Source organism: Pygocentrus nattereri, chromosome 6 (genome assembly GCF_015220715.1).
Source record: "Pygocentrus nattereri isolate fPygNat1 chromosome 6, fPygNat1.pri, whole genome shotgun sequence".
NCBI lineage: Eukaryota > Metazoa > Chordata > Actinopteri > Characiformes > Serrasalmidae > Pygocentrus > Pygocentrus nattereri.
Window position 1 is genome coordinate 32,465,548 of NC_051216.1, and position 16,555 is coordinate 32,482,102.

At 40.3% G+C, this 16,555-nt stretch overlaps 2 protein-coding genes across 6 annotated transcripts in view; one reads left to right on the top strand and one right to left on the bottom strand.

Annotated features, from left to right (window-relative positions):
- dcaf6 (ddb1 and cul4 associated factor 6) overlaps positions 1-5,150 on the bottom strand; it is a 50,945-nt gene extending 45,795 nt beyond the window's left edge. For 4 of the 5 annotated variants that reach the window (XM_017695226.2, XM_017695225.2, XM_017695223.2 and 1 more), the window contains exon 1: positions 4,682-4,769. In XM_017695226.2, the coding sequence (XP_017550715.1) occupies positions 4,682-4,769 (88 nt within the window). Of the gene's footprint in view, positions 1-4,681 lie in introns of all 5 variants that reach the window. The other variant, XM_017695222.2, reaches the window with a different exon arrangement.
- A 2,466-nt stretch (positions 5,151-7,616) lies between these two features.
- On the top strand, positions 7,617-12,801 carry mpc2b (mitochondrial pyruvate carrier 2b). The gene is made up of 5 exons (XM_017695221.2): positions 7,617-7,988; positions 9,448-9,488; positions 9,894-9,978; positions 11,103-11,214; positions 12,276-12,801. Exons 1-5 carry the CDS (start codon positions 7,889-7,891, stop codon positions 12,319-12,321), a joined length of 384 nt encoding a protein of 127 aa, XP_017550710.1. The 5' UTR covers positions 7,617-7,888; the 3' UTR covers positions 12,322-12,801.
- The last annotated feature ends 3,754 nt before the right edge of the window (positions 12,802-16,555 follow it).

Here is a 16,555-nt window from a genome sequence, read left to right on the forward strand (position 1 = left end):
AAAAAAAAATTATGGACCAACGCCTTTCTAAAGGTTTTCTGTTCAGAATTGGACGCAGATTTCTCATTCAGTCTACCTAGCTGGCTGTAGTCTACTTAGTCAGATGCATCTATGCACACAAAGATATCTTCATCAATTACACAGAGAGGAAACTGAAAGCCACCCTGCAGTTAGAAATCCTGCAGTCTTTGTGCTGCAGTCTTAGTGCTGTCAATCAGCTGCACACAACTCCAAATTTAGACAAAACACTTTAAAGCGTAATGAAGACTGATTTTTGCTGTTGATCTACAGAGTGCAGCCTCACCGGTGACACACATCACAGATTCTAAATAAACACATAAAGGGAAGCAGACAAAAATAGCAGAAGAGTGTAAGACATGCAGGATTTCTGACTCACAACGTACTTTCTACAGGTCAGTTTGATCTAGGAGCAGGCCAGGGTGATATGGCGATGTGACTGGACACCACCAATGTAAACAAGTAACCTGTCTAATAAGATAATTGTAGTGTTGGGAAAGAGAACTGATGAAAAACAAACAAGGACTAATTTCATTTTAAAGAGCTTACTAAATAGTATTTAATAATATGTAATATTTTATTCTCGTTTACAACATGGAGTCTGACAGTCCCAGCATGTGACATGCTGTCAATAATGATAACTGACATCCATCTATCCATTTTCTAAGCCGCTTCTCCGTCAGGGTCGCGGGGGGATGCTGGAGCCTATCCCAGCAGTCTTCGACCGGTCTAGACCATGTGCCTGGTTTCATTACAGGTCCCATATTCCCTGTTGATTAGCAGAAACAGCCCTAACAACATGCAGCCTGGCCAGGCTAAATACAGCGCACACATGACATGGTACCTCACTGCTACCTCACTATCTCACTGACTAAGCTAATGGTTCTACCAGATCTCAGATGTTGTGGATAAGGTGCAGCTCAGCATTACAGCCAAAGCCTAGTTGACTCGTTAGACAACAACAAACTCATGCTAACCTCCCTGCTCACACAAGAGACAGATGTGTGAGGGTGGGTACTGAGAGTAAATGACACTAGAGACAGCACTACCTTCTTTAAATGTTAGTCAAGCTACATATCAAAACAACCCCCCACTAGGCCCACACATGCAGGCCTAACCTGATATGTAAATCACACAATATCTCATTTGCATAAGTGCACAATTTGGTGTTCTTTTGTAACAATGTTGTCTGAAAGGCAAATCTGAATCAATTTTGACTACATCCAATTACTTGATTTTTATATAAGTATCCTATGATTACTGATTTTCCCGATCAACTGAACACCATTACAAATTAATCAGAGATACAAATCACAGATGCTGCTATTTAACCAGTCTATTTTTAAACATTACTCTGTAACAATAAAAGATGAAAAATAAAAGACTAATTGAAAACACACTACAAGGCCAAAAGTATGTGGACACCTGAGCATCACAACCATGTGTGAACATCTTATTACAAAATCATGAGCATTAATTTATCCTTGGTCCTCCTTTGCTGCTGTAACAGACTCCACTCTTCTTGGGAGGATTTACACTGGATTTTGGAACATGGCTGCAGGGATTTGCTTTTATTTAGCCACAAGGTCAGTATGTTCAGTCTTCCCGACCAAACTCAGAAAACACAAAGTTCTTCATTACAGAGAATGTTCCTCCGCTCATTACACCACTCCAGCTTGAGTGACAAAGACAAAACAAACCCACTACAGATAAAGTGATTACCTCCCACTTTCACATCTCTGATCTTATCTGACATAATTTCACCTGCTGACTGTCATAGGTTTGCATGATTCCACAGCAATTGCTGCCATAAAAGAAAGCATATTGAGTGGAGTCCCCATGGACAGGTTACGCTCCAAAACTACATTTAATAAGCATATAATAAGCATTATGTACACCTTTATAGCTATTGATTCCATTCATCACACTCGGAATCTTCAAGCTGCCCTTTTTAATCCTTCATTCCCTTTTGTTTTAAGCGTTTGGCCCCTCATCAGCTGATGACTAAATATTGTAACTCATTCACAACATGGGATCCTTTTTTTCATTATATGTGCGGCCTCTACTGCAGAAAAAGTAGTATGAATGAATCTGTGCTTGATAATTATAGGCCTTTACTATAAACACTATTTTTTGAGAACATAAATGAGGAGGTAGCATCCATTCATTTAACAGATTCTTTCATCACTAAAATAATTTCAAGGGATTTTCAGGGCTTTGGCTACCATAGCACAACCAATGTATAAAAAACAACAGTTCTCATTGGTGCTTTGCAATCTTTTTAACTCCATACAAATAAATGCATTTTTATTAAAATCCTGTTTTTCAAAAAGTTGGGATGCTGTGCAAAATATAAAAACAGAACGTAATGATGTGCAAATCATTTAAACGCTATATTTAATTGAAAATTGCACAAAAACATTCTACCATACGCTAAAACTGAGAAAGCATGTTTCAAAAAATTTGTGACGGGGGAATATTTCCCCACTGTGCTGCACCACCTCTTCTTTGAACAAAACTCTGTAAGCATTTGGGAACTGAGGAGACCAACTTCTGCAGTTTTAAACGTTTTCCTGTTCTTGCTAGATATAGGATTTCAGCTGTGCAACTGTTCCGGGACTCCTTTAATGTATTTTTCCATTTCATATTGTGTCAATTGCTCCATCCCTCCAAAGAACACAGTTCCACTGCTCAAATAAAGGGGGCTTCATACTCCTCTAGCCTGTGCTTTGCATTAGGCATGGTGACCTTAGGCTCATGTGTGGCTTCTCCAGAGCATCCCATTAGAAGTAATTAGAAGAGGTGTCTGGATATTTCTGGGCATACAGTGTGTGTCCATGTCTAAGTAAAAAGCTACTAATCAATACAGTAGGAATATTATAAGAGAAAGTTTGCTTCTAAACCAATGGCAGTATTCTACTGAAATAATCTCTTTAGTAATACACACTGGCTTCCACCTAGAAAGTAGGTAGAAACCACTGCAAAAAAGATATAGAAGGTTTTTAAAAGCCAAACATAACAATACAATAAACCATGTGCTCATTTTATAATACTAAAGAATTCAGAATCCACTTATTTTGAAAATGTAGGTACTGTTATGGATTTTGGGTGAAGAATTTGAAAGTTTGAAATCAAAAGGTACATCACTGCTTTGAGTAATATAAAACCAATATAAAACCAATGGTGGATAAAATTATTCTACTATGATGCTAATATTCTACAAGTTTAACAGTATTTGAAGAAAGCGATGAAATTCGTTCATTTTAATGATGAACGGAACTGTAGAAGATTCCATAACAATAACAATTCCAATAACAATAAAACTAAAATCTAGAAAACCTCATGCAAAAAAACGACCAAATCTCACAAATCAAATAGCTACTCATAGTGATATTTCGTCAAGCTATAACTATAAATAGATCTGTACTATTTATTAATTACTAACATTCACTATTTTTTGTGATGTGATGATTTTTGCGATGTCACAACATTTCATTGTTCCCAAAATACTTTCACTTGTAAACAAACCATCTGTTTATGTTTTAGCGTCAGGTTTAAACCGTCATTCCACGATTAAATTATATTCAAACTAAATCTATTCAATGAAAAGTGATTCCAAACTTTTGACAGTGGCGTAAATAATTTCATGGATAAAAGCTCTAATAAAACTTGTATGGTTAAACTTCTCCTAATATTAAGGAAATTTTATTTGAGCACATGTCAATAAAAGATCAAACTTTACTGTATTTATGGCATTTCTCACAAAAAAAACTACCCCTTTGTAAGCAACGCTGTTTGTGCGTAGTATCGTTTTTTCTCATACTCATGCTTTTTTCTTCATTCTTCCATCCTTCTGTGAAATACTGTGATTATATATATATTTATATATTATTATTACAATGTTCACAAGTACATAAAAGCAGACCCAGGCGTGTGACGCTGTAAACCGGACCAGCCCTTCGCTGGTGGACTGACTGACAGGCGCAGCTAAAAATGGAAATAGAAACCAGCCGCCCTGAACACTTCACACCAACCCCGCCGCTTCCACCTCCTTCCTCTGACAGCGGCCACTGCTCAGCTGGCTTATTAGCTGCCTAATAGTGTTTTTTTCACTTTGACTTTCAACGCCCCCCAGACAGCACACACGCCAAACAGTGTTAGTTTATGTTGAAGAGGCTTCAGCTGGATTACAGCAGCCAGGCTAACTCCCTTCACTACCCTGCTATTAAAGCTAACACTTAGCCTGAAGGCAGCGTTAGCCAGCTAGCCCCGTAGCCCACTGTGTTTCGGTCTCTGGCGAGCCAAGTAGCGCTGGCTTTACAGTTAGTTAAGCAAAACAGCCCCTCTGTGGACAAACTTCCGAGAACTGTGTGCGTGTGTAAGTTTTAATCTAGACAGCCCACAGCACAGGACCGAACGCAGCTAGGTTAGCTACAATGCTAACTTACCCATCAAAGCTCTCTTGTGTTTGTGTTTCTCTCTGTCACACACACACACTCTCTCACCCTCTCTCTCTCTCTCTCTTTCTCTCTCTCCTGCTGCTGCAAGTTCACTACAGTTTTGTTGACAGCTGTCAAGCGCCACATTAATACCATTTATACGGCACTGTTTGGCAAATAAGACACGCACAGTCCAGAAATACACAATGTCGTGTTTTCCTCACCTAAATAGTTGGTCCTGACAACGCTGGGATCACTGTAGCCGATCGAGCGCTTCCTTACATCCCAAATCAAGTTGCCAGTGCAGGACATTATGGGTCAGCTCTCAGAGCTCTTCTTCTAATGCAAGCTGCATTGAGAAACAGAGACAGAGAGGAAAGGAAGGAAGAAGCCACCTTAATCAACCCAGCCTGGCAGCAGCAGTGTTTAATGTGCCCCGTTCAAACGCCTCTCTGCTCCTCCAGTGATTGATCGTAGCAGGAACCACACACAGGAAAAATAGAGAGAGACCACTGCCCTACAACCAGCGACCTCCAGTCTCCGGAGTCATTGTAAGCGCAATTACAAAATAACGTGGCAAATATATCCAGGTGTTGTGAAACAATCCTGCCGCCTGCGCTGCTACTCGGAGCCGCTCCGCTCTCCTGTGCCAGTGAAACGCGAGCTGCGCGCACTGTAAACGTCCACAGCGCCCTGAAGAGCATCAAGTATGCGCACCGTTACACGCAACTTGCTCCGTAACTTACAGGATTAAAGCGACAGCGTCATTAAAAATATAAGACGAGTCCAGCAGCCACCACACATGACGAAATCCTCAGTAAGTTACTGATGGCTGCTTTCCTGCCTGTTACAAAATCAGTGCAGTTGCATCAACTTGATGTCATAATTCAAAGGACAATTTACAATCCCAATTCCAAAAAAGTTGGAACGCTGTGTAAATTGTAAATAAAAACAATGCGATGTTTAGCAAATCTCATCGAACCATATTTTATTCACAGTAGAACACAGAACACATATCAGGTGTTGAAAGTGAGACATTTGACCACTCCATGAAAAGCATTAACTCATTCAGAACTTGATGGCAGCAATGCATCTCAAAAAAGTCGGGACAGGGGCAACAAAAGACTGGAAAAGTAAATGGTTCTAATAAAAAAAGCTGGAAGAGCAATTTACAACTAACTCACTTAATTGGGTATAAACAGAGCATTTTAGAGAGGTGGAGTATCTCAGAAGCAAAAATGGGCAACCAATTCACCAATCTGTGAAAAACCGCTTCTACAAATCTCATCAGACAAGGGACTGTCCAGCTTGTTATCAGCACTCAGTTCAAAAGCCTGCATCTCTGATAGTATGGAGTTACATTAGTGCATATAGCCTTGGCAGTTTATACATTTGGAAAGGTACCATCAATGCTGAACGGTATATGGAGGTTTTAGAACCACATTTGCTCCCATCCAGACAGCATATCTATCAGTGAAGGCCTTGAATATTTCAGCAAGACAATGCTAAACCACAAACTGCATCCATCACAACAGCATGGCTTCGCAGAAGAAGAGTCCAGGTGCTGAACTGGCCTGCCTGCAGTCCAGACTGTTGACCAAAAGAAAACATTTGGCTCATCGTGAAACGAAACATCCGTCAAAGAAGACCCAGGACTGTTGAGCAGCTAGAATCCTACATCAGACAAGAATGGGACAACATTCCTCCCCCAAAACTCCAGCAACTGGTCTTCTCACTTCCCAGACGTTTACAGACTGTTGTTAAAAGAAGAGGAGATGCTACACAATAGTAGACACGGCCCTGTACAAATTTGTTTGAGATGCATTGCTGTCATCAAGTTCTAAATGAACTAATTTAGAGTTAGAATTCTGAGTTAATGTTTTTCATGAAATGCTTTCAACATCCGATATGTGATCTGTGTTCTGTTGTGAATACAATACAGGTCTATGAGATTTACAAATCATTGAACTCTATTTAGATTTACATTTATATAAATTTTCCACAGCATCCCAACTTTTTTGGAATTTTTATTGTAGACAACTGTGTAACAGGTGTGCAATAAGCAGTGGACATGGAAAACATTATGTATTGATCAGAAAAAATCTATATTGTCCTCTGAATAAGATAAAAGTACAGACACAGGCATCCTAGCAGTCACAGCTTGGCAATCGGCCAAGAGATCATGGCTTTGAGTCCAGGTGATGAACATCTAGCTGCTGACATTAGGAGCTTGAGTGACGCACTCCAGGGGACTCGAGCTGATGTCAGAACATAAATCTGGTAAAGTACATATTAATACAAATAGAGAGGAAGTCTATTATGCTTTGCTTTTTAGCATTGTTATAATTGCAACTTGAGAGCAGTGGATGTTACAAACCTGTACCTATGCGACATAACTGTGTGTCACTGATGTAAATAATGAAACCCAGAAAAATAAACATCCTGTTATGTGTAATTTAAAATACAATTGCCTTTCTGTAACGTCAAGAACTTGTACAAGACAAACAGGAATATTTATATGCACTTTAGCTCATCCAGGTGGTCAACCCCCTGTACATCACTGTCATGTGATATTATTATTATTATTATTATTATTATTATTATTATTATTATATTCTCTAAGGAATAAATTGCCAGAGAAAGTCGAGTTTTTTTTTACAACTCTCCGTTTGTTGTAATGCTCGGCCTTGTTGTTATCAAAATACAGAACACTGCACTGAAATTGACCTTGGGCAAACGTTTTATTATTATTATTATTATTATTATTATTATTATCTATCAATTTCAGAATTTCTAGCCATTTAATTTTGGCTCTGCGTCGGACTTTTAACAGACTTTCAGCGCTGTGATTAAACTCGACAATCTGGCCTTTTCCGCTCTGTATACGTTTATCTAAAGAGCGCAGTAAACAAGTCCCACCCACAAACAAATATGGACCAATCACTGACAAGATGTCAGTTAGCAGAAACCAATAGGATACTTCGGAAGCTGGGCTGTGCCATGACGTCCGTAACCTTGCGACAGTTCCCTATGTTACTTGTAAGGAGAAACTCGATTCAGTATAACGAGCCGATTCAATGTGATTCAAAACGTTCCGGTCTTATAAAACTCTCCGGTCTGTGATCACTGTAGAAGCGGTGGGCCCGTTTGACCGATTCAAAGAACTGATTCGTTCAAGAGTCGAACATCGGCCCCGTGGTTCTCCTTTCGGCTCTACCGGTCCTCTGACGACCGGTTTTAACAACATTGCTAGGAAGGTCGAAGGTAGGACGGGACAGTGGGCGTTGTTGGGATTCGTTTTATGAACGTTTTGGTTTTGTCGACGGGTAGCTACTCGCCTCGAAGAGCCGTCTCGGGGGAGTAAGTGGAGCTGTATTCAGCTGTGCCGTCCTCGCCACCTTGTTCCTTGCTGTTCATCGCGCCTAGCTGCCATGGCTTTGGTAGGACTGAGAGCCTCGTACCACAGGGTGCTCGACAGGATTGAGCATATTCTCCCGGCCAAACTGAGACCTATTTACAACCACCCAGCAGGTAATGTAAATGCAATTACTGTGCGGATTATGTGTCACAGATAGTGGTGCCTGTATAATCTTCTAGTCTCTGTTTTCAGTGTTAGCTCGCTTGGTCGGCTAACCCGCCTTAACCCAAAGTGTAAGTTAAGTTAACCCTAGTTGTGCAAACGCCAGTCAAACCAGTCAAACTGTAGGTTAAATGTCCGACTCTTTTCTCATTCCGCCCCGGGCGGAGGCTACAGCAGTTAGCTGCCGTGATGTAGTGACTGGGCTGTTGTGTATTTGATAGCAAAATTAACCACATCTCAGAAGCCATTCACCGTGTTTTGTGTTCAGCGGATTTGTTATCGAACTTGTGCGCTTGGATGCGCCAATTTAGCAAAAAATCAGACACAAAAACCTTCAGAACTGGCTAAACCCAGCCTAGTCTGATTATAAGCGTGACTGTACAGGGGTTTACGACTGAATATGCCTGTGAAAGCTGAGTGCAGACTGGGCTGCTCGCTCCCTCACTGTGTTACACTCTCTGAGTTTGCCTGGTGGGAAGAACAGACATCCCGTGAGAGAGATACTAAAACAGGACAAAGCAGGAGATCTAGGCTACTGATTGGCCTCTTGCTCAGCTTTTTTTAAAGAGGCGGAGGATATTATGCTGAATGGTTAACTTTATCTCCAGATCCGTTTAGTGTTGATGCAGTTCTCTTGCAGCTAGTGTTCGCGAAGTGGCGTTGTGTGCATTGCTGAAAAACACAATTGAAGCAAACGTTTTTTTACACGGTGTATAATAATATCACCTTGTGCAAGTCACTGTTTGGCCCCTTTAATAATTCTCTGTCTTAGCCACGTACAACTCACTTAGAGCCAGTTAATCTCACATCTGCATATGTTTATGCCTAAATCATGCTTAATTCAATGAAATCTGCTCTAGCTGAACCTAATGTACCTTTCATGGACCCAAGTCTCTATGCATAAATCCAGTTTTTTTTCGTGCTATGCCAGAAAATGTTGTTACCATTGCAGAGCAGGGAAAGCATTAAAGGACCCATATCATGGAAAAACGTTGATGTAGTATGTAAACATCTGTCAGAGCAGATCATTTGCTCATATCAGTCTTAAAGACACAGCAACAGAAACAGCCTGTTAAGTTCTACGTGATAAATGGTGTGTGGTGTGAAAATGAACTATAACTATTTTTATGTAAACCCACACAACTGTTATAAGTGGACATCAAGGGAAAAAATAAATAGAAAGAAAAGTATAGCATGTGGGCCTTTTACAGTTTAAAAAAAAACGCACAGTGAAATCTGACCTCATCCAAAGCATTTGTTGTATAGAACAAGCAATGCTTATGTTGCTTAAGTACAGTCTGATAAGTTATCATTTAGACTATTCCTAATCTCTTGATGCTGAGTGGGTTTGCATACATTGTATGCAAATAAGCTTTGAATATCTAAAACAATTCATGTTTTTCTCTTTAGGTCCCAAGACTGTTTTCTTCTGGGCACCAATGTTTAAATGGGTATGAGACACTTTAATATTACTTTTTGCAATGCATTCTTTTTTTTGAATGAGTATCTGTTTATTTTTTTAATGAGTATCTGTATGTTGTATACTGATACAAAGAAATCAGGGAAAAGGGAAAGAATATATAGTGAAGGAAAGGGAAAAAAATATAATGACACAATTGATATAATAAGTCTATTTGTTCTCATCTGTTCATGGCAGATGTACAGACTCTAGTAGCTTTGAGTATTAAAAGCTACATTGACTACCATGTTTATAACACCTAGCTGTAAAACATGGCTGATTAATGATTTATAGTAGCTCATTCTTGGTGAGATTGTTGAAGGAAAAACATGAAGCTAGTAGCCCGCACCATATACATATTTCTGTTCATTGTTTGTACTTTGCTCTGTTTCCGCAGGGTCTAGTGCTGGCTGGCCTAGCAGACTTGACCAGACCAGCAGAGAAACTTAGCATGTCCCAGTCTGCAGTACTGACTGCCACAGGTACACAGCTAGTCACCACACAAAGCATGCTGCTGCCTCTTCTTTGTAGTTGTACTCTCTGGAGTATGTATGGCAGCATATTCCAAACTCCTTTCAAACTCAAATGTATGTAAATGTTAATCAAAATGAGCTTTTACAATAGCATTTCCCATCTGAGGGAGTATTATTTTAGGGATATTTCCAATTTAAATGCAACATGCGTATTTGCATTTGCATTAATGTGTATAATCTGGAAAAAATGATTATGGAAAAGCAGCCTTTTTGACATTTCACTGGTTCTAACATAAAAAAAAACGGAATAATGGTCCCTAATTTGCAATTGCATTTCCTCATTGTGCTTCAGCTCTGATAAAATTAAAATGTATTTCCAACCCTGTTTGCTATTGCATGTTCACGTTCGATCTGTCAATCAAATCCTATGAGTGAGATGTTGGGAGGGGCTTTTTAGACCTCTAAAGCCAGTCATGATGTTACTATCATTGGTGCTTGTGCAGCCATAAACCAACAGGACAAGTTTGGACAGAATATTCTTGGACTGGTTGGTGAGCATTAAGGCATCAGTGATTGCTCAGTGGTTGCTCCAGTACCACCAAAGTTTAGGCCTTTTGGTCATTTCCTCTTAAAACGCACCTCACACTCAAAAGTTGCTTCCAACAATGCACCCACAGCGTTTGATTTACACAGCGATTGAGTGCTCACTGACAGTAAAAATCCGTTTGCAAAGAGGCTTGCAGATACATTTTACTTTGGCAGAATTGAAGCAGAATGATGAGGAAATAAAGTTGTAATTAGGAGTCTTGTTATTCTGTTTTAATAGTCTGATTCTGACATGTTAAGACACTTAAAATGAAATACCAGACACTTTTCTACTTTATTAACTGTTTACAGTCAGTGTACTCAGAAATGCAAATGTAAACACACACTTTACATCTTAAATTATGTACACATACATGGTAAATGCACATTTTAATTAGCAATTTCAAATTTGCATTTGAATTTGAAAAAAGTCCAGAATACGCTGCCATAGTACTGTACTGCACAAATTCCTGATTTTCCAGAATGTAAGGTCTGATTAAGGACATATTCAAGAGTGTAAAGTACATTTCTTTCTCTTGTGTCTGCAGGTCTTATTTGGTCCAGGTATTCTCTGGTTATCATACCTAAAAACTGGAACCTCTTTGCTGTCAACTTCTTTGTTGGAAGTGCAGGCGGTTCTCAGCTTTATCGAATATGGAAGTGAGTTCGCATTAACAGAAAGCTACTAAATACTGACAGTCACTATGCTCAGTGTTACCTTTAACCCAGAAAGTATTGTGTTGTATTTTTGTTTGTTTGTTTTAGAGAGATGTAAGATTTACTTAAAGATGCATTGACAGTAAGGCCACATATTATTTTTACTTATTTCAGGGGGTTTAATATTGAGCCTTAAAGGTCAATGTTTAACTCTTTATTGTGCAAAGAAGTTGGAAAATTAGGCAAGTTGTTCATTAACCATGATGAAACCTATTTATGACACATTTCATGTCACTTATCTCCAACAAACAAAGTTGAAAATGTAGCAGCCTTTCTGCAAGTTTTAGCAAAAACAAGCAGCCGATTTTATACTCCGTTCTAGCAAAAGAAGACCAGATATGGCCGGGCCGTCAGCTCGATTGTTTTTGCTATTGGCCATTTATTATTATTATTATTATTATTATTATTATTATTATTATTATTTTTATTATTTTTATTTATTTATTTATTTTAACAAGAAGAACAGTACTTCTTCAAAACATAGTTCTCCAAGCAAAGCAATTTTCATTTGAAAATAATGGTCAACAATAAGGGTCAGGCTGTCTTAGGCCGTGGACAGCTCAACACAGTTCAACTGTTTTTGACCCGTTTCATTTTAAATTGTAAGGAAATGAACATGCCGCTCTGACCTTTTGTATAGCAGTTAGTCAGAATCTCTGTTATTGTAGAGGAAAGTGTTCGAGCGCATGTTTATTTTCTGCACAACAGACTGTACAGAAGACTTTCATAAACAGTCTAATTAGATTTTTCTATGGGAGAAATAACTGCTGTTTCCAAAAATAGTTGCTGTGGTAAACAAAACCAAAACGTGTGTTTTATCCAACATACATTCTACCCCTACTCCACACCGAATCAGAGAATGCAGTTTTTGGAACGTTTTTGTGTACCCCAGGGTACAGTAGCGACAGTTTTGATAAACACCATTCATTTTTCTCATAGAGAAATCGGCTTAGACCTGGATTGCTTAACAAGTCATAACAAAATGTTCTAATTCATTTCTGCAGGCACAAACAAGAACAGAAAGCAAAGGAGAAGGCTGCAGAGGCTTGATACCATTAGCACATTACTACCATCCAATGGATCGAGAGGGAGTCCCCAACCAGCTTAAGGCCCAGAAAACTACCCCTCCTTACTGTTTTTAAATTCACTCCACCCCATTGTTTCACTTCATACTCTCATCAAGATATTTGTCATCTACGCACAACATTTTACACACACTGTTACTATGATTGTGTAATTTTCTGTAACATATTGTGTAAAGAGCTTTTCCTGGTACCGATTTATCAACAGATTGCTCACTAAAGACTCCTCAACTGATGTAACATTGTTCAAGGAATCTCTCCAAATAAATGTATTTCTTAGGAAATATTATTTAGTGGTTGTAGACTTGTCTTAACTTGTTTGTATTAATTGCTCCTCTCAGTAATCAATCCATGTCCTAATGTAATTTGTCCACACCCGTCCTTTTTGATATCCGTTTGATATTTTTGAATCACTTAATTTTGAAAATAAAACTACTAATGGACTAAACGTGGTCAGAAGCGTTTCGCTTCAAAACTACAGTGTATTAATTCTGTTGCATGGGGAAGTCTAAGAACGTTTTAAATCCTAATTTAAGACCGTTTCCGTCTGAGTGTGAGCAGGAGCATGAAGGAGAGAAAGATCCTAGACTGGACTCTGATTCTGCTTTATGTGAAGGACGAGCCCTGCAGCAGTGAGTGCGCTCACATGCACCGAATGATCCAATAACTGCAGAAACTCGGATCTCTCTCTCTCTCTCTCTCTCTCTCTCTCTCTCTCTCTCTCTCTCTCTCTCTCTCGCTGGGGACGGGAGCTCAGAATCCGCGCGAGTCGGACAGTAATCGGATTTCTGATGTGCAGCCGGCCAATGAGCTCACAGGGGAAGACGTGACGTAAACAATGTAAAACTCAAACCTCATGCCGCCAGTTTTAAACATCGCGCCACTTCAGCTGAAACTATGAACACACACCATCTAGAAGGTGGAGAAAGTCTAAATCCGCACTTTGTCGAGAATATTTGGTTTCAGCGTCGCTCCAAAAGTGCTTGCGTATTTCCGGTGTGACATCCCCAGGAAATCGCGTGCCCTTTGACGCGTCCGGTCCTCGGGCACGCGCGCGTACGCACACAGAAAGGGAAGCGGAACGAGTTTCTACCGGAGTATAGCAGCAGTCGGTTGTGTGTTTGTTGTGTTTATTAACCTCCTCTATGGTCATCACGGCATCATTTATGGCTCCTGTTATTAAGATCGTAACACGTTTTGTTGCACTCATGAACACAAACATATTATTATTGGACTTAATATTTTTGTGTGATACAGACTGCATCATGCTGCAGACAGGGTAATTAATAGGACCATATGTAGATGAGTGAATACATTTACATTTATAGCATTTGGCTGACACTCTTATCCAGAGCGACTTACAGTTTGATTATTTTTACATAGGCAGGCCAAGGGGGTGTTATCAGTCTTGCCCAAGGACTCTTATTGGTATAGTGTAGGGTGTTTGCCCAGGTGGGGATTGAACCCCAGTCTACAGTGTAGAAGGTAGAGGTGTTAACCACTACACTATACCAACCACCTCATCCATGAATAGTCTCATCTAAATGTGTTCCCCCTATACACCTCGAGAAATATCTGTGGTAAAAACACATATGCACTCTTATTATTCTCCTAATTTAGTGTTACACCAGGGTGACCACTGCGGAGCAGAGACTTTTTTATTTTGGCAAATACTTTTTGAATGAATTAAATGCCTTGTCCACAGCTGTTCCAGCAAATATAGCTCAGGGAAGGGGAGTTCTTAAGACCTGCCATAGGCATGAAATGCTGTTTTCACACATGAGCAGACTGAGAAATGTGAAGGAAATCAGTAAAAGCACTGAGAAATCCGATTACTGAGCTAAAATACAGCTCTCTTTATCGGATTTCTAGACCTTACTCCAATCTAGGAAATCGGAGTATGCTGTTTACATGACCATCTGTTTACGGGACATCATCTGTTCGACCTGCTGCCCTCTGGTAAACGCATTAGGTCCATCCCATCCCGGACAAACAGACTCAAAAACAACTTTTATCCCAGAGCCGCACGGGAACTGAACACTTCCAAACGCACACACTGACAAGGACTTTCTACAGAACACTGTGCTCATTAGAACCGACTGAACACCACTACTGCTCTTTACTGGCACTGATTCATAGGACACTTTACACTGTTCCAGTGCTCCACTACTGCTCTTTACTGGCACTGATTCATAGGACACTTTACACTGTTCCAGTGCTCCACTACTGCTCTTTACTGGCACTGATTCATAGGACACTTTACACTGTTCCAGTGCTCCACTACTGCTCTTAACTGGCACTGATTCATAGGACACTTTACACTGTTCCAGTGCTCCACTACTGCTCTTAACTGGCACTGATTCATAGGACACTTTACACTGTTCCAGTGCTCCACTACTGCTCTTTACTGGCACTGATTCATAGGACACTTTACACTGTTCCAGTGCTCCACTACTGCTCTTAACTGGCACTGATTCATAGGACACTTTACACTGTTCCAGTGCTCCACTACTGCTCTTTACTGGCACTGATTCATAGGACACTTTACACTGTTCCAGTGCTCCACTACTGCTCTTTACTGGCACTGATTCATAGGACACTTTACACTGTTCCAGTGCTCCACTACTGCTCTTTACTGGCACTGATTCATAGGACACTTTACACTGTTCCAGTGCTCCACTACTGCTCTTAACTGGCACTGATTCATAGGACACTTTACACTGTTCCAGTGCTCCACTACTGCTCTTAACTGGCACTGATTCATAGGACACTTTACACTGTTCCAGTGCTCCACTACTGCTCTTTACTGGCACTGATTCATAGGACACTTTACACTGTTCCAGTGCTCCACTACTGCTCTTTACTGGCACTGATTCATAGGACACTTTACACTGTTCCAGTGCTCCACTACTGCTCTTTACTGGCACTGATTCATAGGACACTTTACACTGTTCCAGTGCTCCACTACTGCTCTTAACTGGCACTCATTCATAGGACACTTTACACTGTTCCAGTGCTCCACTACTGCTCTTTACTGGCACTCATTCATAGGACACTTTACACTGTTCCAGTGCTCCACTACTGCTCTTAACTGGCACTGATTCATAGGACACTTTACACTGTTCCAGTGCTCCACTACTGCTCTTTACTGGCACTGATTCATAGGACACTTTACACTGTTCCAGTGCTCCACTACTGCTCTTAACTGGCACTGATTCATAGGACACTTTACACTGTTCCAGTGCTCCACTACTGCTCTTAACTGGCACTGATTCATAGGACACTTTACACTGTTCCAGTGCTCCACTACTGCTCTTTACTGGCACTGATTCATAGGACACTTTACACTGTTCCAGTGCTCCACTACTGCTCTTTACTGGCACTGATTCATAGGACACTTTACACTGTTCCAGTGCTCCACTACTGCTCTTAACTGGCACTGATTCATAGGACACTTTACACTGTTCCAGTGCTCCACTACTGCTCTTTACTGGCACTGATTCATAGGACACTTTACACTGTTCCAGTGCTCCACTACTGCTCTTAACTGGCACTGATTCATAGGACACTTTACACTGTTCCAGTGCTCCACTACTGCTCTTAACTGGCACTGATTCATAGGACACTTTACACTGTTCCAGTGCTCCACTACTGCTCTTTACTGGCACTGATTCATAGGACACTTTACACTGTTCCAGTGCTCCACTACTGCTCTTAACTGGCACTGATTCATAGGACACTTTACACTGTTCCAGTGCTCCACTACTGCTCTTTACTGGCACTGATTCATAGGACACTTTACACTGTTCCAGTGCTCCACTACTGCTCTTAACTGGCACTGATTCATAGGACACTTTACACTGTTCCAGTGCTCCACTACTGCTCTTTACTGGCACTGATTCATAGGACACTTTACACTGTTCCAGTGCTCCACTACTGCTCTTTACTGGCACTGATTCATAGGACACTTTACACTGTTCCAGTGCTCCACTACTGCTCTTAACTGGCACTGATTCATAGGACACTTTACACTGTTCCTGTTTTAGAATATATAGTTTTATAGTCCTTTTTCTTTATATTTAAGATTTTTGATACTGTTTTTTTTTCTTAAATCTGCCCTTTACATATTTTAGCCTTATGTTTAAATTGTTTTGTATGTAGGAAGTGCCGTTGGATTGCTGCTCAATTTCGTTGTACACTGT